Source organism: Mus caroli, unplaced genomic scaffold (genome assembly GCF_978045245.1).
Source record: "Mus caroli unplaced genomic scaffold, Mus_caroli_1 scaffold_18, whole genome shotgun sequence".
In the NCBI taxonomy this organism is placed as follows: Eukaryota; Metazoa; Chordata; class Mammalia; order Rodentia; family Muridae; genus Mus; species Mus caroli.
This window is the reverse complement of record NW_028227273.1, coordinates 44,660,309-44,687,900: the sequence shown is the minus strand read 5'-3', so window position 1 is coordinate 44,687,900 and position 27,592 is coordinate 44,660,309. Positions and strand designations below refer to the sequence as shown.

The 27,592-nt window shown below is 45.9% G+C and overlaps 1 protein-coding gene across 1 annotated transcript in view; it reads right to left on the bottom strand.

Annotated features, from left to right (window-relative positions):
• Rftn1 (raftlin, lipid raft linker 1) overlaps positions 1-27,592 on the bottom strand; it is a 193,737-nt gene that overhangs the window by 72,976 nt on the left and 93,169 nt on the right. Inside the window, exon 4 of the mRNA XM_021149367.2 lies at positions 13,734-13,842. Within this exon, the coding sequence (XP_021005026.1) occupies positions 13,734-13,842 (109 nt within the window). The remainder of the gene's footprint in view (positions 1-13,733; positions 13,843-27,592) is intronic.

The window sequence follows — 27,592 nt, the reverse complement described above, 5'->3', positions numbered from 1 at the left end:
CATTTACAGGGGCTTCCATGACATTACTAAAAGGCACTTTAACGAAATGTTGAGGCTCTGCAGTTGGGCATCATTATGCTTGGTTTAACCCTTGGTTTGAAGACCTATTGTTAAAAAAAAAAAATTCCCTTGAGTCCAAACTAACAAATACACAATGTGGCCTTAACGGCGCCTCCATGTGCCAGGGTAAATGTCACCGTGAAACTAGGGACTTGGAACTGGTTTCTATTGTGATATGCTGAAAAAAAAAAACCTGAATGTTTTATTGTAAATAAAACACTCTGTAAATACCCTGTGGAACAGGAGGACAATGTTAGAAGACAGAAGTGACTTGAGAGAGTTTTATATACCACAAAGATGGAGGTCCCTTTGTGTAACAACAGGTTATGTGGGGGAAGGAGCCAAGATCTGGGGATATACACTGTTTAAAAGATTATTACTGATGTCCAGTAATGCTTACATTTAATATTTAATTTATTTTTAAATAAATACATATATTTACAATGAAATATAATCCTCTCTTCTTCATGGGTCTTTCCCTTTAGCTGCCATCAAGTCATGTAACTATACATGATAGATAAATAAATGCAATCTGCAGATGCACTCAGCATCTCTTGCAAAGCTATGATTCCAGGGGTGACGACTTGAAAGTGGATAACCAATTTGGGGGTTTAACGGGGTGACTCCTTCTCCCTGGCTCATCAGCAATTGAATTCTCCACGTCTTAACTTCTTGTTTTCTATGCATTCTATTTTACTCTGCACGGCCTCGGCCTCACCTAGTAGAATGGACTGAACATGACCTCGTCGCTTCAGAGCCCCTGTGTGTGAAAAGCTCTTTTCGCCCCCCAGATGGCCACAATCATTTCTCTCAAGTCCGTGCGGTGAACCAGAACCCTCCACACCTACACCGAGAGAGGTGGTGTCTTCAGAAGTGTCCTGTGCTCCAGTCAGTGTGGGTGTCTATGACACCTCTTAGGTGGGTGAAGTGGAGAATCATGTGACCTTTTGAGGCAGCTCATATAAATTCCATGAACTTCAACCTTCTTCTCTTAGGGTGTGTCATGGTTTTAAAGTAGGCAGAGTAACAAGCAGCATCCACCTTCCAGTGCTGAGGGTACCATGCCCTGAAGGTAGACCCCAGTCCCATGCCACCCAGTCCCATGCCACCCAGTCCCATGCCACCCAGTGGGAACTCTGTACCCCACCATTGGGAATGTGGCTCCCTCTGCCCACTTGAAGACTTTGGGGCAAACAAATGGCTGTTACTGTTATAAGCCAATATCCTTAGGTGGTAAATACATGCTATCAGACCTTTCTGTCTCTCTTACTTCCTCCCCAACGCCAGCCTCCTTCCCTGCCTTGGTGTTCTGAGGCAGCTTCTCACTTGGTAGACTAGCCTACTGAGGTGGGGGGTTGCAGGCATGAGTCATCACACCCCACCTAACTTCCTTTGAAATACAAAGATCCTCACTAATTTGTATCCACAAGTGACTGAGTGGCTTCTTCAAGGAAACCTCCAAACCCTCCATAAAAGACTGGCTGAGCAGTACCTTCAGAGATGCAGAAATGTAAATAAAGAGAATGCAAATGTTCTTCAGGAGTGGGCCTTCAGGGCTCTGAGCAAAGTCATTAGCCTCTCAGTTTGCCATGCTGCATCCAAACTGCGGATGCAGGTGGATACCCGTGAGATAAACACACTGCCCTGCACTGAGGGTTACACTATTAATAGGCTCAGGAACCTCCTCGTAGGCAATCCGAGACTTGCTTCTTGTTTATCGCAAGTTACAAATGTGCAGTGCATGAATTAATGATGATGTATTATTCAAGGCTGATGGAAGGGTAGAACTGTACCTACCTTCCCAGGCACAGGAGGAACAGAGGCTCTGAGCTCCAGGCTTAGGCAGCATAGAGAGAGGCTCCCATCACCCTCTAGGGAGCGGCTCAGTCAGAGATACAACTGCCTCATATCCAAAACAGGGAGTCATTGAAAGTCAAGTTTCTACACCAAGCAATGAACAGTTCCATCAAGCACTGTTTCTACTGGGAATGCATCTAAATATCTTCTTTTTCAAATTTTTCTATATTTTTACATACTTTTATACATCTACTTCGAATATCCTGCATAACAATCTCTTTTTTACCCCTAGAATAACATCCCTGTCCCCATTACCATACCTCTTCCCCATTGCCTTTGCGACCATGTGGGGAAGCGGCCACAGGCTGCCGCTGGAGGTGTGGATTTAGAATTGAGTTACATGGAACTTTATTCCGTTTTCTTTTATTTCTCAGCTGCATGTGTAATAGCGGGTGACTTCGGTTTTCTCGCCTTCTGTATGTCACAGTGCCACCCCCACGGTGACAAACCTCCCTAGTTTTCATTCTTTGAAACGCAGAAGTCAAGACTGATGGAACAGCTGCATCTTCAAGTTTAGACTTCTCTCACAAACAGATCAGTTGACTGATGGCAGTGCTCATTTTTAAATTAAAAAAAGAAAGAAAGAAAGAAAAATCGGGAAAAGAATAACCCACTGAATTCTGATGGCATCTGTTAAAGAATAGATTAAAAACACGTTAAAAATATCAATCAACAACTATTGCTAGGGCTGTAAGAAGAGCAGAAAGAAGACAAAGCTGTCCCCAGGAGGCTCATGCATGAGGGTCTGAGCCACTGAGACTCAACCAGCCAGCATCCTAATCCCTGACCTCTTTGGTATCTGGAGGAATAATTTAAAAACTGAAAGAAAAAGAAAGAAAGGAAAAGAAGAAGAGACGAGAAGAGGGTAACCAACAGGGGTTGGAGATCCTATGGCTCTGGCTCTCAGAACTCTCAGAAGAGTCCCAGAGTCAACAGTTACAAGACTGACTGCTTCAGGTGTTGGGGAGACAGCAGCAGGCAGCCAAAGCACTGCCAGGATCAACTCACTCCACGGAGAAGACACCCCAGCCCTCGCACCAGCTTCTCCACTTATCTTTTGGATGACAAATGCCTGGCAGACAGGAGGCTTCACAGAGGGGGGGCTGAGCACCACTGTAGCCCCCTCAGCTCCCACATGTATTCCCTGACAGTGCATAATTAGCACTCAAAACAGGATTGATCCATCTTCTCAAAAGACCACAGACATACCGATAGAAGTGATACATATGTATCTCTTATCTCCTCCCTGCCCCCCACTGGTGGTACCAGCAAACATTTGTAACCTGCATGCTGCAAAGTTATCAAGTGGGTATGTGTGATGTGACACCTAACCCAGCCACCTCCAGGGAGGGCTGACTGAACTGCCAACCGCCCAAATGCTGACTAGAGAGGCTCTGAGTTACAGGACAAAGATACTGACTGTTCACTGCCTCCCTCTGCACTTTCTCTTTCTTGGTGTCACCTTTCAACTCCTTCCTATCCAAGGAGGAGGAGCTGACAGCCTGAGCAACAACACATGGCTGTCACTTTTACCTTCCTCCAAGTGCCAAGAAACTTGCCATCTATCCGCACAGAGAAGAGAGACAACACAAGGCAAGTAGCCCAGAGAGCAAAAATAGCAAATGTCTGAATAGCTGACAGGGAGACAGGAGCTACACATACACCTGTGATCCTAACACTTAGGAAGCCTAGGCAGGAGGATCTATGCAAGTTCAAAGCCTGTCTGGTCTGCAGAGCAAGTTCCAGGGAAGCCTGAACCACTGTCTTGAATGAATGAATGAATGAACAAATGAACGAATGAAATTAATAAATAGGACATAAGTTAAAAGCAGTAAGAAATATTAGAGTAAGCAGAGGTAGGAAAGACTGCTCTGTAAGAAATGAGTGGGGTGGTACCCTACCAGTCCTGCTGCAGGCCACAGCAGTGAAATCAAGTGAAGCCCACTGCCACCCTCCCCCAGCATCCCTCAACACTATATATGCCCCAGCTATGAAGATGCCCAAGGAAGAGAGATGCCTGCTAGGCCTCAAGGGTGGTGAAGGAAGATCTGAGGGGGCGGGGAGGGGGGGAGAAAGAGGTTGTCAAACCATCTGCTGCAGCCAAAGTAGCAATGAAGCCGCAGAGGGGAAGGAGCAATCTTCATATTGAAATAGATAAAATAAAAGGGAAGGGGGAATCCAAGGCCATGGTGGCTACCCTAGCAACAGAGACCCAGCCACAGCACCCAGGGACACCAGAAACAAAGCCGAGTTGGCCTTGTGAAGGACATAAGCCTCTACCCACACTCCTGTTGCCTTTCCTGGGCAATCCAGAGTGTTATTATATGTGGATGGTTTTATAAACTCAACTCTTTAACAACTCTACAGACATTTTTTTCTTTCAAAGAGGGAATGTCTTGAATATGTCAGGGCTGAAACCAGCCAGTCAGTGTAGGCTCTGTAGTGTATGTGTTTGTGTGTGTGTGAGTCTGCACATGCACAAACACACGTGAGCACATGTGCGAGTACAAGATGCAGAATCCTAATCCTACCCTCATCCCATTTTTAAAGTAAGAACCATTTTTTATAGAGAGGGAATCATTTCCTCTTTTATGCTTTTTACAAGCAGGAAACAGTAGACTGCGGAGCTGTGGTGGGTACTGACTGCCTGTCAACATTCCACAGGTGGAAAGGTTTTGTTCGTTTGTTTTGTTCTTGTCTTAGAAGAGCATGACAGTTTGGATGAGATGTCCCCCATAGATTTAGATGCTTGAACACTTGGTCCCCCGTTTGTGATGCCATTTGGGTAGGGTTAGGGGGTGTGACTTTGTGGTTCCAAAAGCCACGACAAGTATCAAGTTCTCGAGCTGCTTGCTGCTTGTGGCTTGAGATGTGAGCTCAGAACACACATGTGATAGGTCTTTAAGAGTTTAAATGACTTATAGCCCATGTTGATTTTAGTCAATGTGTTTTCTAAACAAAATGTTTCCTCATGTTCCCCGAAACATCTCTGCTGATGGTGGTTCAGCTTAGGGGGCTAGAGCTCCTTAGGCAAGAGAGCTTGCTGCACAAATGTGAACACCTGAGCTCAAATTCCCAGCACCATGTCAAAGCTGGGCACATCAGTGTCCATTACCCCAGTGCTGGGGGGCAGAGATGGGGACCCTTGGAGCTGGCACATCTATTACCCCAGGGCTGGGTAGGGGCAGAGATGGGGACCCCTCTGATCCAGTGAAAGACCCTGTCTGAAGTCAGGATGAGGAAGAAAGTGTCATAGCATAACAGCCAACATCCTCCTCGAGGCTCCACACATACAGGCATGCACTACATATATCCCCCTCAGACAGAGATTACCATCATCTGAAGACACCGGTACATGACTCGATCTTGAAGTAGGAGCTACCATTGGAACAAGTCTTTAAGAAATGTAATAATACACAGCTTTTTAAATTTTTGATGCATGTTACGGATTATGAACAACTTGAAATGTCTGTGTACTGATTCCCAGTGCAACCAATTACAATCTCAGTAATGGGGAAAGACAGGGGGCACCAGCTGTGTGGTGCAGATATATGCCCATACCCCCACCGAGTAGAAGGCAGAGGTAGGTGGGCTGAGTTCAAGGTCAGCCTAAGATCCTGTCTAAATAAGTAAACAAAGAAGGTGAGGTGCAAGCAAAAATTCAAAAGAAATGGAAAAAAAAAGTGACCCAAGTAGGTATCTGGAAACAGATGACCCCCACTGCCAAGAGTTAGACCAACTGTAAGGAACTCGCACAGGCTGGCATCACTAACTTGAACAAGAAGGCAGTATGCATAGTCCTTACACACACGGCACACACACTCAGACCTGGCTGATTTCAGCCTCAGCCTCTTCTTTTCAGAAGCAAAGTGTGGACTTTGCCCATTGGACTTCAGAGCATCTCTCATGGCACAGGGGCTCTGTGCCCCTGAACAGGAACCTCAAATCCCTTGTTGGGAAGAACACACGAATGAAGAAAGCTTGAGTTAATTTAATGTGGTTTGCGAGGCAACAAACCTGGGGATACATTCAGTAAACGTTGAAAACTTCCTAGAGCATCAAATTCATAAAGCATTGAGGGGAGGCTATACTAAGTTTTCTTCTACAAAGGCAGGGGGGAGATTCCGTACATAAATTCAAAGGGACCGCTGTGATCTGGGCGACACCCAGGCCTGGAGCAAGCGGAAGATCCAAGCTAGTCCGAAAGGATCCTCCAGCCTCAGTCTTCCAAGTGCTGGCATCACAGCTGCACCGCCATGGCAAGCTCATCTCATTGTGCTAACTCCTCACACACTGCCCACTTTTATACTGACTTCAATAAAACGGACTTTTCCCCATTATTTTTTTTTTATAAAGGTCACCAGAGAGCACATGATTCCTTAACAAGCACGTGTGGCATCAGACTGTCCCTGCTGCCGCCATGAGTAAACGGTAAGAATTCGGATCCCAAATGATATGTGTCAGAAGTAAACATATAAAGGTAGTGTCTGCACCAGGTGTCCCTGTCATCTCTCAGATGACAGAGTCACAAGACAAAAAGTTGCACAGGATAAAATTGCTTCTTGAAACATGGGGGGAAAAAGACTCCTCTTTTATAAAATTTGTAGAGTTTAAAATAGACATTGTGTAGCTAGGCTAGTAACTGATCCTAAGTAGAAATGTGTTGGTTGGGAATGCATTCCTAAAAGGTTCTATGTTAAATGGACTGTGTGGACACCTGCCTGTAATCCCAGTTTCAGGGGCTGAAGCAGGAAGATCAAGAGTTTGAGGCCAGGGCCGGGCAGTGGTGGTGCACATCTTTAATCCCAGCACTTGGGAAGTAGAGATAGGCAGATTTCTGAGTTCGAGGCCAGCCTGGTCTACAGAGTGAGTTCTAGGACAGCCAGGGCTACACAGAGAAACCCTGTCTCAAAAAAACCAAACCAAACCAAACCAAACCAAACGAAACCAAACCAAACCAAACCAGGGCCATTACACACTTTAAAATAAGTGGCTTGGCTGTCATTTCTATTGAGCAGACTTGATGAGACATAAACGACATTGTCCTTCAGAGACTGAGGGGGTAGAGGGGATAGTGGGCATCAAAGCTGGAAGAGCTGATATGTGTGAAGATATGATTGGCAGCAACAGCATAGCCTGGGCAGGCACCTGTTGCTCTTGCTTGTTTAGCAGAATCTAGGCTGTGTGGACCTGCAACACGGTAGATGGCATTTGTCTGACCACATCTCCAGAAAGGCTCACCTCTCCTTGTCCTACTATGCTCTCATGAGCCCCGCCCCCACCCTCTGCCATTGTGTCCCCAGCTAGACTGGTGGGATTGTGGGATGGGCATGAACGTGGGACATGAAGGGGCGGGCTCCTTACGATACTCCTTGAGTCTCCTATCCAGCAAGTCCTCACAGACCTGCTCAAGGAGACCAGCGTGAACTCTGACCTACCAGTACTGCATCATAGAGAAGAAGAAGATGAGGAAAGTACACCCTTGGGAGGAATGTGCAAGCTCATGATCTCTGCCTCCACAGTGGGTGCCAAGGGATTCAATGACATCTGGACAGAACAGAGATGACTGCCAATAAAAAAATACCAGGAGTTCAGAGCAGGGTAGGAGAGGAAACAGAAGCCTCCAGACAGCAGCCAAGCCCCCATCACGGACTTCTAAGCCTACAGCTCCCTCCTACCTTCTCCAGCTTCAGAGGAAGAGCTGTCCTATCCATTGTTATATTTGCAGGCCCTGTGGTACTCACCTTCATCGCCTGTGACATACATTCTCTCCATGTCTCTGTCTGTCTCTGTCTCCCTTCCTCCTTCCCTCCCTCTCTCGGTTTCTGTCAGCCTGTCTCTCTCTGTCTCTGTAGTGCTGAGTGCCAAGCCCACTCTGTTCTGCCAGTCTCTAGTTCACTTCCTCCTCACTGAAGACATCTCATTCTGAGATTCCATTTTTTTTCCTCCCCTCCACAAACCCTCACTTTTTCCCACCTTTTAAAAATGCCACGGTTCTTATGGTCTCACAAACAGGACTATGGCAAGGGCATGGACGCCTGTTTACAGAATTTTCTTTTCACTCAGAGTTGGGAGTCTTGTGCCAAGTCAAGCCAGACCCTGGGTCTGGAGGAAGGCTCTGTGCTAAGAGTACTTGCTGCTCTTGATAATGGCTGGAGCTTATTTTTGTTTTGTTTATTTTCTGTTGCTGTGATACACACCATGACCAAAAACAACTTGGGGAGGCATGGGTTTATTTGGGTTACATGTCTTGATCATAGTCCATCATTGAAGGATATCAAGACAGGGGCCGAAGCAGAAACCACAGAAGGAATCTGCTTCTTGGCTTGCTCCATCTGGCTTGATCAGCTATGTCTTATACAGCCCAGGCCACCTGCCTAGGGATGGCACTGCCAAGAGTGGGCTGGGCCCTTCTACATAAATTAAGAAAATGTCAATTAAGAAAATGCCTCACAAAGATATGACCAAAGGCCAATCTGATCTAGAAATTCCTCCACTGAGGTGTCTCTAGGTTTGGGTCACACTGAGAACTGAAACTGTTAACAGATTCCTAGGTCTTACCTTGACAGCTCACACAGGAAGAGCAGACACCTTCTCTGGCCCCCCAGGGTACCTGAATACATGTGGCACGCACACCTACCCTCAGAAAAATACACGTAAAACAAATCTTCGGGAGAATAAAACTAGACGCTAGTTGTTTACAGAAGGCTCAAGACCTCAATAAGCTCCAGTAAGGAAGCACGGAGCCATCTTTGTCCCACAGGCAAAGTGTCTGTCCTGCCCTCTGTTCAGATTTCACCAAGAAGGCATCAGCAGTGTCCTCCATCGAAGGCCACCCAGTGAATATCCCATCCCTTGCTCCCTTTCCCTGGGCAAAGCTCAAGAGCCCCCCTGGTCTCCCTGCAATCGCTGTTCCCATTCAATGTAACACACTCTTAGTTCGTGACTGGTCCTACAGGTCTCTGCCTCCATCATCAACAGTGAATGGGGGCAAAGGTCACATGAACCGTGAAAAGGGAGTGTAGACAGGATGAGGAAGCTTTTACCCAGAGAAGCCGAGCACGGTGACTACACCTATGACCTCTCAAGCCTATGTACCAACAAAAGTGGACTGTGAGGGAGGAGAGGAGGGACAGAGACACTGATTTCTCTGTTTCTTCTCCTGTAGCTTGGAATTAGATCCAGGGTCTTGCACATGCTAGGCAAATGCTCTCCCAGAAAGCTGTAGTCCAGTCCTTGAATTGTGAGACAAGAGTCTCACAATGTAGCACAGGCTATCCTTGATCCTCCTGCCTTAGCCTCCTGTGTGCTAGGATTACAGGATCTGCCATGACCCACCACTGACATTATGCAGTTTCTAGTACTCCTGCTCCCAGGCTCCCTGCCATTCCCAGCATCCCCACAGGAAATCCAGTTGAGCTGGCTACAGCAAGACTTTTTCCCATGTGATCAAAAGAAGCCCACCCACGAAGGGGGACCACCACCTTTGCCTAAGCTTTGCCTATGGATCTACCCCACACTGGAGACAGAGCCTGGCCTTGGGCCTTTCACACTCTTGCCCCCACAGACCTGGGGCACTGTCAACCTCCCATCTCAATTTACTGAACCTTCTTTGGACACCACTCATCTCAAGAGCCTTCTCCAGTTCTTTTGGTTTCTCTGCAGCCCTCAGTGTCTCTTTTTCCTTGGGAAGGATAGTTCCAGGCAGGCCCTGCTGTTCAGCAATCCCAGGTCCAGGCAGAGCCTTCCCCTGCTAGCTCTGTGTCCTCTTTGCAGATGTGTCAGAAGCAGGTATCAGAAGACTATGAAGTGACCCTGACACTGCAAAGAGCTTTGCACACTCAATCCTCACTTACACATGTGTGCTTGTAACACTTGTGAGCCACTATCCAGTTAGGACAAGAAGAAGCTGTGTCATTGGCTCCAGCCTCCCGCTGCCACCATTTTCAAGCTGGGCCAATATTTGGGTGCAATAATGGCTCCTGCTCCTCTGGCTTGCCCTGAAGGTCCAGAGAGGGTAAGAGGTCTGAACTTTTTATGAATGAACATGGAAGCCATTCACTGTAGGGTTGGCTTCCTCCACTCTCCTCTGGGAAGAGGCAAGGCCTGAGGGCCTCAGTCAGCCCAGGCCTACCCCTAGGACAACAGCTGAGTCTTTGCCCCAAGGGAATTCAAGGGACACAGTCATTCCCACAGTCTCCTTTGTGAACTTAGCTCTGAGACTTGGAAAGGGTCTGGCTAAGCCTTCCAGTCCTCTGCATTTTCAATGTTCTGTGCTCCACAGTCATTTACATACAGGCCGGTTGGCTGATGCACTGCAGGGTAAGAGAGGGAAAACTGAACACAGTTCCCCAGAGAACCACATCAGAGAAGCACTCGGAGAACTCCGAGGAGCCCATGGAAGGGAAGATTCATCTTTACAGGGCTCTCAGACCCTCTGTATAAGGATCACTGAGGGGAGGGAACTGTAAGTAATTGGAGCATCTTCAGCAGATCGTATGCAACCCAAAGATGACTTTATTTTTTTCCAAACTGCGGGGAAATAACAAGGGCTCTTCCCACTCCTGGTCACACTTTCTAGCCAAAAAGTTCCACTAATTTAAAACATTTGGTGGGAAAATAATATTAAGGCATTGTTCTTATGGGAGGAAAAAAATCAGCTTGGTTTGCGTTAAACTCTAACATGCAGAGAATATGAGTTTATCTCACTTGATGGGACAATGGCAAATGGGCTAATTACAATCTCATCTGAAGACATGTCTATTCGGCACAGGAGGAGGAATCCTTATGTCACACAAAAGATGGCCAGATATACAGAAATGACAGCAAGCCACAGGAGCCTGGGAATGCTTTCATCTCCTACCTGAATGGCAGCGAATCAGAAAACCGACCTTCCACTAGCAGTCACTAACTATCCACAAGACCCAGGGTTTCTATTAAGCATATAGAATGAGCAGGTGCAATTATAACCAATTATTGAGTGATCCTCAGGCACCGGTGCCTATACACTCACACATACCACGAGTGGGCAAAGAAACTGCTAGGATAAGAGGGAACATTAAAAGTTAAGTAAGATACAGCTGACATCCTCCAGGGCTTAGACCCTATACAAATGATGCATTCTGGAAGCACAATAGCCGAGTAGCCCACAGAGCAGAGTGCCACTTCCTGAACACCTGATGCCACGGGTCTACCATACAATGATCTTGGTTGGTTCTGGCCAAGGCACTTATGAGTAGTTTACAAATGAGCACACTGGAGACAGCATATGAAACCTCTCCTCCCACAGCTTCCCCCCACACGGCAGCTATCTCAAGCAACCAAGGTGTAATCACATGCCCCCCATGCTTCAGGTCATTAGCAATTGCAGATTCTAAGATGTCACTATCCAACTTTTTTAGAGTATTATTTGCAAAGAAGATGGCCCTCCTGATGTAGGTACTTACGTGATTTAGAAAAAACACTGTGTATTCACGAGTGAACACAAACAAACCCACCTCCATTTTTAAATAATCATCTAAATTCTGCCAAAGTAGAAGCGCCCTTCATGGTCCTAGCAAAATTATCTAAGTTTGACTCTTGGAGGGCTTATCTGGCTCTTGGTCTGGGGCTCCTGGCTCCTCCCAATGTGAGTGATTACTCCCAGGGCCTTGGCGCCTTGAAAGCTCAACAGATGCAGACGGCGAAACGAAGGAAGAAAAGAAACAACCCTTAAAGGAAATCTCACTTCTCCACCCTTCTGCAAAATCCCTCATAATGTAGCCCTCTCTGCTGAGAGCTGGCTCTCTCTGGCCTCTTCTCTGCCTGTGTATGAGGCTTTGGTCCCAACTGCTCCCACCGCCTCAGTCTCTCACCTAAGCTTGGAGACTCCTTGTCCTGTCCCCACACAGCCATGTCACCAACTGGTCCTCCTACCTCCCATCTCAGCCTCAGCACCTCTCCCATCCTGTATCACACAGGCAGCCTCTGCCACCCGTGCTTCAGTTTAGCTGCTTCCTCCCAGCAAACGCTCACCCACCGTGCCTACCCAACCATCAGGATCACAGTGAGTCTGTGCTCCACTCCACATCACGTTCTGTTCCTGGCTCAAAGATGACAATCAGCAAGGCTTACTAGAAAACTCAGTCACTAGCTATTTGGACCTCAAGTGGCTGTTTGGACTTGTGAGGGTCAATCACAGTCAGTTTCCTTATGACATGTCAAAAAACACCCTGCAGGTACCACTGTGGTTCCATGAGATGATAAAGGCCCTGAAAAATCCTTATTACTTAGTCACATCAAAGCTTCCACAATTTCATTGTTCATCAAGTCACTCACATGTCTGCGGTGCTGTGAAAAAAACCTACTGAGTGCCAGTCATAAAAAAGGATGGCTCCTGTGCGTGAGCAGAGCATAAGGCTCAGTTACAAGAGCTATTACTCATTTCTACGAGCACACACACACACACACAGAAGAAGTTTACAATAAACACAGGACAGTGGAAGATGTGGCTCAGTTTGGCAAAATGCTTGCTTAGAATGACCAAGATTCTCAGTTCAACTCCTAGTACAGAAACCAGACATGGTGATACATCCCATAATCCCAGTACTATGGAGAAAAAGTTAAGGAGTATTAGAACTCCAGGGTCACTCTCTGCTACATAGTGACTTCGAGGCCAGCTTAGACTCCATAGGAGTCTATCTCAAAACAAAACAAAAAATACTTGCTATCCCAGACCTTCCACAGTGCACAGGAATGTCGTATGACGGTCTGTACACATAGGTTAGTGTCAGGACTCTCTGGACGTGGCCTTGGGCCCATAGCGGCACACTGGATGACTACATAAAAGAAAACATGATACACAGGAGGAAAGAGCTGAGCCCCAGTCGTGAGTGCAAATGTCATGTCGAATTCAAATTGTGCCTGCGATTGGGTGTGGAGATGCCCTTGAGCACCTCCTACATAGAACAAGTTCAAAGCCACCAAGCAGCACTTCTAGGTTAGGTGGCCGACAGTCCCTGCAGGTGGGCAATGTTTCCTGGTACAATGGTACATCTATACCCACTGGCTCGTTCCCAAGTGAGGAAGGGAAAAGACAACAAAGACCCCAGGGCAAGGGAGAGGTGGTGTTGGGGATTGGTTCAAATGCTTGATCTTAATTCCACTCCCAAAAGCTGCTTCTAGACCCAAGGGCTCCTGACCTGCACCCTCCCTCCGCCCCCAGTTGACTTTGATTGGTAATAAAGAACTGCTCTACAGCCATTGGTTGGGCAAGGAGATGGAGGAGGGACTTTTAGATTGTGAGAGCTAGGGACCGAGAGGGGAAGAGGAGGAGAATCACCATGACTTAGAGGATGGGTCAGATTTGAGCTGCAGGAGAGAAATCACTCAACAATGTAGGTGGAAAGGGAAAACAGCCCTATGGGGTTGGGGTGGGGCTGCCCAGAAGGTAGCAGGGCAGCAGAGATAAAATATAAATTTAGAAGGTATTAAGCCAGGAACACAGGAGGGGAGTGTTTGCTAGCCTTGGGAGGTTTAGAAGTGCCCAACCCTGCCAGGAGCCAGAGCAGTTAACTAATTCACTGCAACAAGGTCGCTTCTATGAGTCAGACCCATTCAAGGGTCTGAGTGTGTTCAGTAGTGAGCCTGTAGGTCTGTAGGCTGGGATCCAACTCTAGCACTAGAAGACAAGACTGGGGTTGCCCCGGCCTCAGCAGAAGTCATCTCCAGCTGTTCTCTTGCAGTGTAGCTAACCAGCTACCTGCTCTCCAGCGCATCCATTCAGGTGCCCGCTCTGGGAGCTGTTCCTTTTGTCACTGTTACATTGTGGTTCTTACCTTCTTAATGAACTCTGGGATGAGCTTCTGGTCTGCCAGGTGTTCTAAGGAGGAGCAGTAATCCAATTCCAGGATGTAGCCTTCATTGTGAAGCTCAGCCTTCTGAGACCTGGAGGAACAGAGAATGAAATTCTGCATCGTCTTCTTTTATAAAAAGAATCACAGGATAGGTAACGAAGCCTCCAAATCTTTCCTGAATGTCAACGACGGGGCAGCAGTACCGGAAAACAAGTTGTGGTAAACCAGACATGCATGCACGCACGCACACATATGCATGTACACGCACACTTGCACATACGTATGTATGTATGTATGTATTATGTATGCATGTATCTCTATGCCACTGAAAGATCTCCAGGAAAGCTGGGCATGGGCATGATCTCAGCGTATGGAGGCTAACACAGGAGGATTGAGACTTTATAGCCAGCCTGGAATCTCAAAGACAGGATGTAACTTCCTCCAGCCTAAAGCAGGCTGGTTCAGGCCACTGAGGCAGGGCCACCTGCAGTGCAGCTCTTCTGACTCAGTTGGTTTCCTTTGATGTGACACTGCCTACCACCTGCAGAGAGGCTGAACTGGTCCTTGAGATTTTCCTGAGTTAACTGCAATCTGTGAACTTGGCAACTTACTGCTAAAAGGCTGTCCTGACAACTGGGCATCACAACATCAAGAAACTTGGCGTGACAGGGGATGGGTTTGCCCCCTTAATAAGCACAGATTTTTATTAAACATTTGAACCTTTATCAGGAACTTTGCCTTGGCTTCCATTTTTCTCTGCCTAGTTCCTGTCTTTTCAGCCCCAGTTTGCCTCCCAGGAGTGTCCCCGGTCCATGTGAGCCAGGGGACGGCTCCCAACAACAGGACACAGATAGAAAGACAAGAAAGAAAAACAAAAAGGGGAGGAAGGATGAAAGAAGGAGGGAGAGAAGAAGAGGAGGAAGGCTATAAGAGGAGGGAGAGAGGAAGAGAAGGGATCCGATTAGAGTTGGTCTCTGTGTAAGACATCACCATAGAATGAAAGGTACAGGCAATGTGGCTTATACACTAGACAAAACAATGACATTTGGGTGGAGGGGGCTCTCATGTAACATACTTCCATTGGTTTCCAGCTTCTGGGAAAAGGCTTAGCAACTGACACACATAGCCAATCCCAGTGGTGGTCTCTGGATGGAGCAGCCTCTCAAGGACAGATCTTGAGGTAACAATATGATTAAAAGTGATGTCAGCTATAACTCTGAAGTCTTTTTCAATGAAGAAAAGAAATTTGAAGGCAATTTTCAATGAAATTTAGGAAACATCTTCGACAAAGAAAACAAATTTAGAAAATGAATTGGTAAGGCCATTAAAGGGCTCAACCTTTACCAAGGAGAAGCTGGTAACACCTACCAAAATAAAAAGTATATCAATCAAAGTCAGTCTGGGATGGGCCAGTGAGGTGGCTCAGAAGGGAGAAGAATTTGCTGCCACGCTCAGTGAAATCCCTGAGACCCACATGCACAAGGAGCAAACTTACTCCCACAAGCTGTCTTCCGACTTCCACATATGTATACAAAAGCATGCATGTATATGTGTGCACGCACACATGTGCACTAGTGTGTGTGTGTGTGTGTGTGTGTGTGTGTGTGTGTGTGTGTATGTATGTATGTAATAGAAATTAAAAGACTATAAGGCAACTCCAAGCAGAAATTCTGGAGAAGCAGAGCGTAATGAAGGGTGGTCAGAGTTACAGGCCTTGGCTTTTGGCATAACTACAGAGGCTTGCCAGCATGCCTGGTTCACCCAACTCACTGATGGCTGAGCTGGCTGGTCCCCAATTCAAACCCTCCCTGCCTGACCCTGCACACAAGTGGACCTTCGATCAGAAGCATGGGCAAGCAGCCACCAGAGGGAGACTCCACTCACTCACAGTCACCTCTCTGTGTGGAAACAGCATGCCTTGGGGGAGCCCCTGGAAGCTGCTTGATGTCAGAAGTTGGAGTTTCTTAGGCCCATCAGGCCTGAAGCAACATGATATACAGAGGAGAATCAACACAGGATGGTGCTTATACTAGGTGGCTGACAGCAGGGCTCCTACCAGATGCCCAGCCGCTCTGCCCCAGCTGAGGACTGAGTGGCCTTCCTGGCATACCAGACGCCTTTCAAAACACACACACACACACACACACACACACACACACATCATCATCATCACATACCATACACACACACAATTGCATACCACACATACACACAATCACATACCACACATACACAATCACCACACACATCACCATCACATAACACACACACAGCACTAACAATAGAGTAATTATGAATTAATGCTTGTTATGATAGTTTAAAAATGAAGCTCCAAGGTTTCCACTTACCTTGGTAAAAAGCAATTTTTGCTTCCATTAACCATCTGGGTATGATTTACATAAAATTTAAAAGAGAAAAAATTTAAAAGAGGCTTTGGTGTACCCAGGTGTGAGACTGTGGTTCATTAAGCAACCTACAACAGGTTATTTTTTATTTCAATGCTTCCTCTAGCATAGCCTTTCTGAAGTAGCATACTGTCTGACATGTAAACGAATAAACTGACTTCAAACCAGTCCATCTGGAATAAACTGATTCTAACAAAATTATCTGGCTCAGAACCCAGTCATCTTGCTTCAATACTTGGCCAGAGATTTAACCATGTTCTTACTTCTTCCCCTAGAAAAATCTAAGACAGAAAAATCCAGATCTGTCACAGAGACTTAGACAAAACATACTGTCATCTGTGTGATGTGGCATCTCAAATAGCAGATACTAAAACAAGGGACACGAGCTCTAAGAGATATTTAGTCCTACCAGCCTGAGGAAGGGCCCTGAACTCAATCCCAAAACCCTTGTAAAAATCCAGGCTTGGCAGAGTTTATAATCCCAGCACCAGGGAGGCAGAGGCAAATGAATGCCTGTGGAGCCCTTGGTGGCCATCCTGCCTAGCCTAGTCATTATACCCCAGGTCCCAGTGAGAGGCCTACCTATAAATGATAAACAATTCTTTGAGTAACACCTAATGCTGATCTCATCTTTCTCTCTCTGTCTCTCTCTGTCTCTGTCACACACACACACACACACACACACACACACACACACACACACACTCAAGCATGCCAGTATCCCAGTTCTTGCACATGTAGAGACTGGCATCAGGTACATATAGTTCTTTATAAATGGCCATTAAAATTATAATCTCAGGTCTCAGTCTGTCATTGAAGGGAAGACAAGGCAGGATGCGATGCCCCTAGTCGCATCACATCCACGGTCACGAGCACAGAAATAAATGCAAGCAGGCTACTCACACAGGTGCCCTAGGCTACCTTCTCCTCTCCCAGCGTTCAAGGGCGCCTGCCCAAGGACTGGTGCCAAGCACAAGAGGCTGGCTCTTTCTACATCAGTTTAAAGATCAAGAATCTGACCTAGGTAATTGTTCAACTGAGGATCTCTTCTCAGGAGACTTTAGGTCGTGGCAACAGTTAAAACTGCCAACACAGCAGAAATACCACAGAATTTTAGACAGCAAGTGCGCCCTGCTGTGAGCCACTCGATGTGACATAACGTCACAGAACACAACTGTTTCAGCCCCTAAGGAGGAAGACATGGGGATATTCTGTTCAGAAATGCCCTCTTGTAGGACAGGCCTGGTAAGGCTGGCTGATCAAGCATAGCCTAGGATGATAACCAGTATGCTGTGTCCCTGGAAACCACCCTGGGAGAAAGAAGTGGCTCCAAGTAGGAGCCTCCAGGAGCCAGGGTCTGGTCTCCCAGGGAATCACAGTATAAGGGGACAGGTATTCAGTACAGCCAGCTTCTAAGCAATAAGCAGTGACCAGAGTCTCCTGTTCTCACCCTGTGGGATGTTTTCCCAAGGAAAAGGCCATACATACTCTCAAAAGGCCATGTGGTCTTAGAAAAGGACACAGGAAACACCTACCTTCCCCTAGCCTGGAGCTCAGATGTCTAGAGTTCTGGAATGGACAGAGAGATATGGATTCAAACACAAGGAAGACAGAGGGTCGCAATGTGATCCTTGTAGGGACATGGGACTGACATAGCCTCCCAGGCTGTCCTTATTTGAAAATTAATTCCACATACATGGAAGCCTGGAGAAGCTCAGGGACACACATGCGTTTATTGTCTTCCAGGCCCAAACTTCATAAGCGGTCTTGTAGTTCAGAAGGTGAAGGATCCGGAGCTAGCTAGAAAGGTGTCATATCTACCCTAAGCCTTGAGACAGTTTCCTCAAACTTCCCAAGCTTCTGTTGCTCTCGAGGTGGGTAGGACTGCGGTGACTACCTGTCTATTAAAAAGCCCACAGGGACAGGATTATACAGACCTCCCAGGACACAGAGAAAACAGAGCCTTTAGTCAGAAGAACAGGGAAGTTCTTAAAGGGCAGATGTAATGTGGCTTGATAGTTTTAAAAGGACCCTCGCCTTCCAGATTGAGTGGTCCAGTCAGTACATGCTAGCTTTCCAAGCAGTTTGGTAATGGCGAGAAGCAATGGCCTCTGACTGCTTTCACGTTGGCATCTTTATACCAAGGGACAGGTTGAAAGCAGATGAGATGACTCCAATGGATTGTTGACCTTGCAGTTAGAGGGATGAATCACAATGGGGGGGGATGCTTTGGTTGGCACAGGCTTGGCAAGGGAAGAAGATGGACAATTCAGTTCCATCAGTGATAAATGTGACGTATCCAGATGACATCCACGTAGATATGTCTGCCAGACCGTTGAAAACACATTCAAGTCTGAAGCTAGGACTGCGACTCAGTTTGCAGACTACTTGTCTAGTATTTGTAAAGTCCTGGGTTTAATCCTAACTGCTGAGTGAACCAGGCATGGTGGTGCACACCTATAATCCCAGGACTCAGGAGGTGGAGTCAAGAAAACCAAATGTTCAAGGCCATACTCAACTGTAGCACAAGTTCAAGGCCAGCCTGAACTACACAAGACTCTGTGTTAGGAAGGAAGGAATGGAGGGAGGGAGGGATGGAGGAAGGGAAGAAGGAAAGGAAGAAGGGAGAGAGGGGAAGAGAGAAGGAAGGATATACACACACTCTCTAAGTCAGGTGGCTGGAGATTTTACAGCATCAGTATCCATGTGGTATTTAAAGCCTGAGACCAGCTGAGATCTTCCAGTATTCCCAAGACTCCATTCTAGGAACCAAGGGAAGCAAGGAAGAGATTACAGTAAATCTTTAAAAAGGAACTATCTGAAGGGACCATTTTGTGGAAGTCCATTAAGGCCGCTTGTTGTTGAGGATGGGAGAAGCTACTCTGGCAATTGCTTGCATGAACACACTCAGCATCCTCACTCTAATTTGCATATTCTTCCAAATCCCAATTCAAGGGCACAGGGTTGAAGGTCTTTGTGTGCCTTTGATATCTGAGTATTCTGCTAAATGGACAGACTGTCAAGATACTACATGGGATCGGTTCAAGATGCCTGGGGTCCTTTAGAGGCAAATATGCTTCTGGATTGTTTCCTAGAAGCAACCTCAGGAAAACTGAAGGGATCTCTGGTCTGGCCCTGCCCAGGCCTCTCATGTGCTTGGCACTGGAGAGTAGAGGGTGTCTGACTTCAGCCACTCCAAAGGCATCCTCATAGCTTGGGAATTGCTCTCTTCAAGCCACTAAATATATACATTTCTAACTAAATCCTGTTACTACATGTTGCAATAAATATTTGAAGTGATTGCAAGGGAAAATACAGAAGCCCTGAATTCTTCTTACAAAATAAGCATAACTTGTAAGCTGAGCTTATTCGGGCCTTTGGCGGGCAAATCTAATCTAAAGCTACTTAAAAAAAATCTTTAAAAATGATCAGCTATTCCTTTAAGTAATAAACACATGGCAGAGAGCTAGGATACTCACAACTTTTAAGTAATAAACTTGTAACAGATCTCACGTCGATAATCTTAGATGTCACAACCTAAGTCATTTCAAAGAAAAATATAAATTATTCCTTCTTTCCTAAGCCAGCAGGCAAAGCTTACATTTCAGCCATAACAAGAAGAACGAGAGGTTGTGTAGCTTGCCAGCAGAGCCATCTTTTCTCTATTTAGAAATAATCATGAGAAGCAGAAACTCCAGCCAATCCTTTCTTCTCTCTCTTCCTCCAAAACACCAGGTTAAATTAGAAAGGTCAGAATAGCTATTTTTAAAAAATAGTAGAGAAAGAAATGAGCCAGTTATAGATCTGTGCTGGTTATCTTTTGTCAACTTGACACAAGCTAAAATCTGAAAGGAGAGAATCTCAATTGAAACAAACAAACAAACAAAAAAAAATGACCTTGTCTGATTGGCTTGTAGGCAGCTCTGCCAGGACATTTTTTTAATTAATGACTGATGTGGGAATGAATGCCCAGCCCACTATGGGCAGTGTCACCCCTGGTCATGTGGGTCTGGGTTATATAAGATGCAGGCTGAGTGAGCAGTGAAGAGCAAGCCACTTGGGTTTGGTGGCACCAAGTCAGATACTGCCCTTAAGAAAAGGACAACGCAAGGGCTGGAGAGATGGCTTAGGAGACAGCAGAACATTTGCTGCTCTGGCAAAAAACTTGGGTTCAATTCCTAGCACCCAACTCCAGCTCCCAGGGATTATCTAATGCCTCTGGTCTCTCTGCAGTCCGTATACAAATGGGCACAGGCAGGCTCACACTCATGCACATGTGGTGCACACACGTGTTTACAAAGAATATAAATATTAATAATAAAATAATTAATAAAACAATCTGTATTCGATCAGAAGTGTGAGGCTTATTTCTACTGTCTAGGATCAGGAATTACTCCTTAAATCAAGGAGCAGATGAGCAGTCTTTAAGGCTGTTTGGAGATTAGTCATAGGGCCATAGAGGATGGAGATTGGTAAAGTTCTGGCTAGAAAACAAACAGTTGGAACAAGATGAAATACAAATCTGTCTGGCAAAGCGTCATGAGCACAGGCAAGCTTGTTACGCAGCTATGCCAGTAGTGGGTAGCAGATGCATAGATTAACTCACTGATAGAATGACCCTGGGGAGGGCTGCCACTGACGCCTAAAGCAGTGGATAGGGGACAAATGAAGTTTCCCCTCATCCCGACAGTGTGATGCAGGAAGAATGGAAAGATTTCCAAGGAGAGAGTAGTTAGTGAGAGAGACATCTTAGGCACTTCTTTACCCTGTCTTTGGTGGCTTGTGGGAGGAAAATAAATCAAGCTGTTACTAAGATAATTCTGGAATAATCAGAAAAAAAGAGGATTTTCTATAATTTGTATAATCCATCTTTTAAAATTGAAAAAAAAAAAAAACCACCCTACAACTATGAAATGAGAGCAATGGAGTTCAAAGTTCCCCTAACACTACGCCGAAGGTTTAAAAATGCTTGAGAGGAAAAAGAATGGTGAGAGAGAGAGAGGAGAGAGAGAGAGAGAGAGAGAGAGAGAGAGAGAGAGAGAGAGAGAGAGCCATGGATCTTTAATGACTACAGCTATAGGAGCACCAGGGGAGCCCAGGAGGAAACAGGATGGAAAATGTGCCCGCCAAGTTACTGCCCCTTCTGATGTCCCCTGCCCCTGCCACCAGCAGATACTTATTTCTGTCATAAAGGTTGGGTATCTATAGGAACATTCTGGAAATGATGATACTGTCACCACACACTCTCCAGGAGCTGTGTGCTGCCAAGTGAGTGTCTGTTACAGGTTAGCATCAACATACTACACCGCGACTTTAGAGAAAATCTTGCCACATCCTGTCTCGGAGCTTACAGACAGCTTACAGAGCTGTCTCTCTGCTAGACAAACCACCTAATGCCTTTGTCGTTGGCCTCGAGAGGCCAAAAAGGTAAATGAAGAACCTTTCTCTCAACCCTCTGGGATAGAGGAAGAACCAGAGGAAACCATGGGGAACAGCCATAGGAAGAGGCCTGCTCTCTTGGACTCCTGCAGCCTCTCACGAAAGACACACAGAAAGTGAAAAGAATGAATGTTCCTAATAATGCATAATTAATAGCATCTTATCAGGAACACAACACTGAGTAAAATCAAGCCTTCCTAACATTTGCTGGTTCAGAAAAAGTCCCACATCTGCAATGCATGAATAGAAAGGAGAGCTACCCATGAGCGGTCCCCGGGGGTTTTTATGGGCCACAGTCAGAAAGTCACTCAGCTTGCACATAATTACAGTTTCCATGTTCAAGACTGCTGCTATTTCTGCTTTTCTAGTTTCTCTCACCTACACCCCAGCACCTGCCTGAGACAGGGGACTAAAACACTCTACATCTGCAGCAACCAATGAGGTCACTGAAGAAATGTGTCTAGAGCAACTCAGAGGGGAGCTTGCATTTTAAAGTCCCATCAGTCCCAGAGCTGGAGAAATGGCTCTGATAGTAAGAATACCTCCTGCTCACGCATAGAACCTGGGCTCCAAGTTCCCAGCACCCATGTGGTAGGGTGTTCACAGCCTTCTATAACCCCAGTTCCAGGGGCCCCTGCACCCTCTTCTAGCTTCCACAGACCCTGCACATACATGCAGTGTACAAACATACATGTAGGCAAGACACTCAGAAAGTTGTTTTCAAAAACTAAGCACAACCAACTTCGATTCAAATGTGTACGTATGCTTAGCTCTGTCCTTACACTTGAATGTACCATTCATCTGGAATCTACCAAAATGCAGATGCTGTTTCTACATAAGGGGGGGGGGGTGTCTGAGAACCTGAAATCTTGAAGGAACTCCCTAGAGATGCTGCCCCTGGACAGGAGATGCTGCCCCTGGACTGGAGATGCTGCCCATGGACGGGAGATGCTGCCCCTGGACAGGAGATGCTGCCCCTGGACAGGAGATGCTGCCCCTGGACAGGAGATGCTGCCCCTGGACTGGAGATGCTGCCCCTGGACAGGAGATGCTGCCCCTGGACAGTAGATGCTGCCCCTGGACTGGAGATGCTGCCCATGGACTGGAGATGCTGACCCTGGACTGGAGATGCTGCCCCTGGACTGGAGATGCTGCCCCTGGACAGGAGATGCTGCCCCTGGACAGGAGATGCTGCCCCTGGACAGGAGATGCTGCCCCTGGACAGGAGATGCTGCCCCTGGACAGGAGATGCTGCCCCTGGACGGGAGATGCTGCCCCTGGACGGGAGATGCTGCCCCTGGACAGGAGATGCTGCCCCTGGACAGGAGATGCTGCCCCTGGACAGGAGATGCTGCCCCTGGACAGGAGATGCTGACCCTGGATTATAGATTCTGACTCTGGACTGGAGACGCTGACACTTCTGTCCCACCAGCCACACTTGGGGCAGCAAACCTTTTCTTAGAAACCACAAGTCTGGCCCTGAGGCATCCTTTGGGTTCACTGTCTCTCCATGATTTTAACCACATTGCCTTTAAGGAAAAGCTTGTATGAGACACCAATGTCTCACATATGCCATAAAGCATACAAACAAGCCATTAGAACACCGAGGGGCTGAGAGACAAGTGGAACAAGCGTGATACTTGGTGGCCACAGGAAGTCTGCATGACTAAAGGCTGGCATCTCAAGGCACAGATGTCCACTTGAAATGAGGCTCCTTCTTAAATATAATGGAAGGCTGTGTATGTTTCAAAAAGGCTTTTCGGTAATTTTAAGATTCAGGTTAGATCTTAATAAATGTGGTACTTTAACTCACTCTATGCCCCCCCTGTCCCCAACCTCTTATTAAGAGCTGAGGTAGCCATTTCTCTGTGTCTGGGGATAGGTGACTAGAACAGGGCTATTATTCTCAATCTGCCATCACATCATAGGACTTCTAAAACCATGTGCACATTTTATGAGTTATCTGACATTCTTATACATATATATATATCATTGTACTTTATTCGTACATACCCCACATTCCTTCCCTCCCCCAGCTATTTCTTCCTTCCTGCTGGTTCCCTTTCCCCTGTAATGCCGTATGCATATATACATATATATTTAAAATCTACATTAAGTATACTCTATACATAAGAGAAAACATGAAGTGGTTTAGAGTGTGTACCGCTCTTGCAAAGGACTAAGTTCAGTTACCAGCGTGCACATCAGGTGGCTCACATCTGCCTATAACTCCAGCTCCAGGGGCTCTAGCATCTTTATCCAATTGAGGTATCCACCCTTACTGTACACAGACACCATTAAACTTGCTATTAATTATAAATTTTAATAAATCTTTATAAGAATATATCTTTCTAAAAAGAGAGAGAGAACATGAGATATTTTGCCTTTTCGCCATCACCTTACCATAATAGACTATTTTAGTTAAAATAATTCACAGACCAACCTTTTGGAGATCTTAGCTGAAAGTGTTCCTCTGAACACAGCCATTTCCAGAGAGCCTCCCTGCTCCATATCGGATGTGCAGGTTGCTTCTGATGCCAGGACACCTACAACTTGATCAGTACCCAAACAGCAGAGACTACTGACTCCATTTTCCTCCTAAAGTCTCTGAAAATAACTATAAAAAGTAGTCTCTGTTCCCCATCTGGGCTGGGTTTGTCTTTTCCACACATGTCACTACTGCCAACCTAGCACAGACATCTCAAAATGACTTCAAAGCTCTAAGCGAGTTACTTCTAACAATAATATTGAACCCCGTGTTCTTGAAAATATAAGGTGAAAATTATCCTCAAATTACTATGTTAATGTAATTACAGTTTCAGCGGGTTTTACTGTGACCTGCAGAAAATCACTCTAGGCTTCATATAAAACAAAAGAAAAAAAGAAAAAGAGAAGAAGGAGAAGGAGAAGGAGAAGGAGAAGGAGAAGGAGAAGGAGAAGGAGAAGGAGAAGGAGAAGGAGAAGGAGAAGGAGAAGGAGAAGGAGAAGGAGAAGAAGAAGAAGAAGAAGAAGAAGAAGAAGAAGAAGAAGAAGAAGAAGAAGAAGAAGAAGAAGAAGAAGAAGACAGAAGTGACCATGATCCTGAAGAATTGTTCTCTTACTACTATGCATGCTACACATTTATTGTAATCATTTCATATGATAAGGGTTGAGGATATACATCAGGTAGAGAATGTGTTTAGCAAGTGTGAGTCCCTGGGTCTGATCCCCAGCAAGGGGAGAAAGATAATGCAGAACCCAATAAATAAAGGAAAGAAACAATAAAGAACCTTTGAGCTCGAGAGATGGCTCGGGGGTTATGAGCACTTGTTGTTCCTTCAGAGAACTTAAGTTCAGTTTCCAGCACCCATGCTCAAGACCACCTATAACTCCAGCCCAGGGGTATCTGATGCCCTTCTCTGGACTCCACAGGTACCTGCAGTCATGCATCTATCCACACACGCACACGGTCAAACATAAATCTCTTTTAAAAAAATCAGGAACAAATTAGGACATACATGGAATGCCTCATCATAAATAACCTGCCATTTCAGTCGGTGGTAAGATTAGGTGAGTATAGAAAATGTTTTTCAGCTAAGGTGGCTCCCTATAAAGAATAAAGGCAGAGGTCTGCCTTGCACCTAACTCTAACTCAGGCATTCTAAACTGGAAGCAGTCTTGTTCACCAGCAGATGTTTGGTCACGTCTGGAGGCACCTGTGACTGCTACAAGCATGGGATGGGAATGAGTTATCAACATGCAGATGCCAAAAAATGCCCTATGAGGCCCAGGCAGTGCCACTCAATGATCCTATCCAAAAATGTCAAACATCAAGGTTGAAAAACTCTAGGCTAACATGTAACCCCAATCCTACGGGTAGCCCTAATCACTAAAAGAGCAACAGTCTTAAAAGCAGACAGTCACAGAGAATCTTTGCTCCTACACTCATGGCAACCCGCACAGGTGTCCCTTCTGGGGTTCCTGTTCTTCATTTCAGCTTCAAGAATAAAGACAATGCTGTTTAGTGACGCAGTGTGCAAGGGCTCTGTAGTAGGAAGCTGCTCTCGTGATGACTGACAAAGACGGTTACGCCAAACAAACACATCTACAGTGGGCAAGTAGATTTTTCATTTCCAGTATGATCTGGGTTAGTGGGCACAGCCTTTCTGGGAACTTAAGCAATACGGGTTTAAGAATGAACGTACCAAAGGATGCACATGTACCATAAACTTCCCTCTGCAAAGATGATCTCACCTCCTCCTCCTCCTCTCAATTAAAAAAAAAAAAGAAGGTAACTCATTCACAAGACACAGAGGGCACCTCACCCGCACATGTTCACTCAGACAGGGTGGAGAGACAATGATGCATTCGGCCCCAGCACTATCCCCTGCAGAATGGGACCAGACCCTGGCAGCCAGAGGCATGACCACCTCAGAAGCTCCACACAGTCTGTGCCAGCAGTTCCGTGGGGAGACCAGCCTGGGGATGAGCGTGGCCTCTGCTCCTGTAGTCCCTCCACAGACCTGGGAGGATTCCTGGGATTCCCCAAGGCCACTTCCACAAGCCTCAGGGCCTGTGAGGTCAAAGGTGGTGTCTTTCTACACTGAGAGTCTTGGGTACTCTCCCGTGTGACCTTCACCCACGCCATCTCCGTACTGAAAAGTCATCAATAAGTCCTGCTTCCCTTTTCTGGCATATGAAGTGGAAAGCTGGTAATAAGGGAAAATAACAATGCCTTTTTGCTACAAATGGGGTATGTAAGAAATCTTAGCTGAACACATAAGAGTGTCTTCAATCAATACTGCAACAAAAACAACCATCATGAAGACACACTGAGAATTAATTATGATACTCAGTACACACAGGAATGTAGCAAAGGACTCTCAGACCCCCAGAAACAGGTGTTGTATGAATATGAGTTCCTAATTTGGATTTTAAAGTTTTTGTAGCCGTGGTGGATGAGTAGGAAGGAAATGAAATGATCCACCTCCTAGCATTTACATCTATGTGAAAAAGGGTCCAGGACAGCCAGGGCTATACAGAGAAACCCTGTCTCGAAAATACCTTTAAAACAACCCTAAAAAAAGGGGGGTCTATCTCTCAACCATTTAAAGTATTATATAAAACACTTGCACAGACTAGAAGGACATTCATCAGATTGATGTCTACTGAAAGTTAATTCTCACCTGCTTCTTATTGTATTCTTGTTGAAAACTTAAAATTTAATTAGTACTAGGGTTTAATTAGTACGACCACCCGTAAAGTCCATCACACTGCCAAAGAGGAGAAAAGACTTATATAAAAAAATAAAAAGTTTGTCAGGAAGATTTAAGGTAAGACCATCGGAATTCTTAAGTTTAGTATAAATAAGACATACAAGTCGAAAACACTTTAATGAAAGTATTTGCAACTGAATTACTGTTCTGTATGCATATAGCCATCAAAATCGTGTCTCAGTGTCCCCTCTGGCCCCCTTCAGTGCTGCAGAATAAATCTCCCTCCTAGAGAATCCACTGTTTGAAGAGTGAGTGCCTGTGAAGGAGGAAGGGGCCTTATTTTATTTAAAAACAGACGCAGGTACTTCAGAGTACTGTGGCATTCATATATATTTTACCATCAACAGGAAACTCAAAGAGAGGCAGTGCTCCTGCATCTGCGTGGGGGCTGCCTGCTCCCTGTTCTCTACCACTCTGGAATACTAGTGGGGAAACACTGGAAAACACTAGAATGCTAATTCTACAAAAATAAAAATAAATTGGGAAAGACCCACGCAACCAGAGCCAGCTCGGAGACTAGGGGAGATGCGTCTCTACGCAAACAAACGCGTCTCTTCTCTTTTCTCCACTTTGGACAAAGGCATGACACTTTGGAGGAAGAGTGGAGCCAGACGTTTAGGGGTGTGGATTGGGAAAAAAAAAAAAAAAAAAAAAACCTCTTTTCCCTGGAGGACAGGGCTTGATGCTAGCATATTAAGGAAAGTGCAAACACAATAATTAACAAGGAATCCTGCGACTTTAA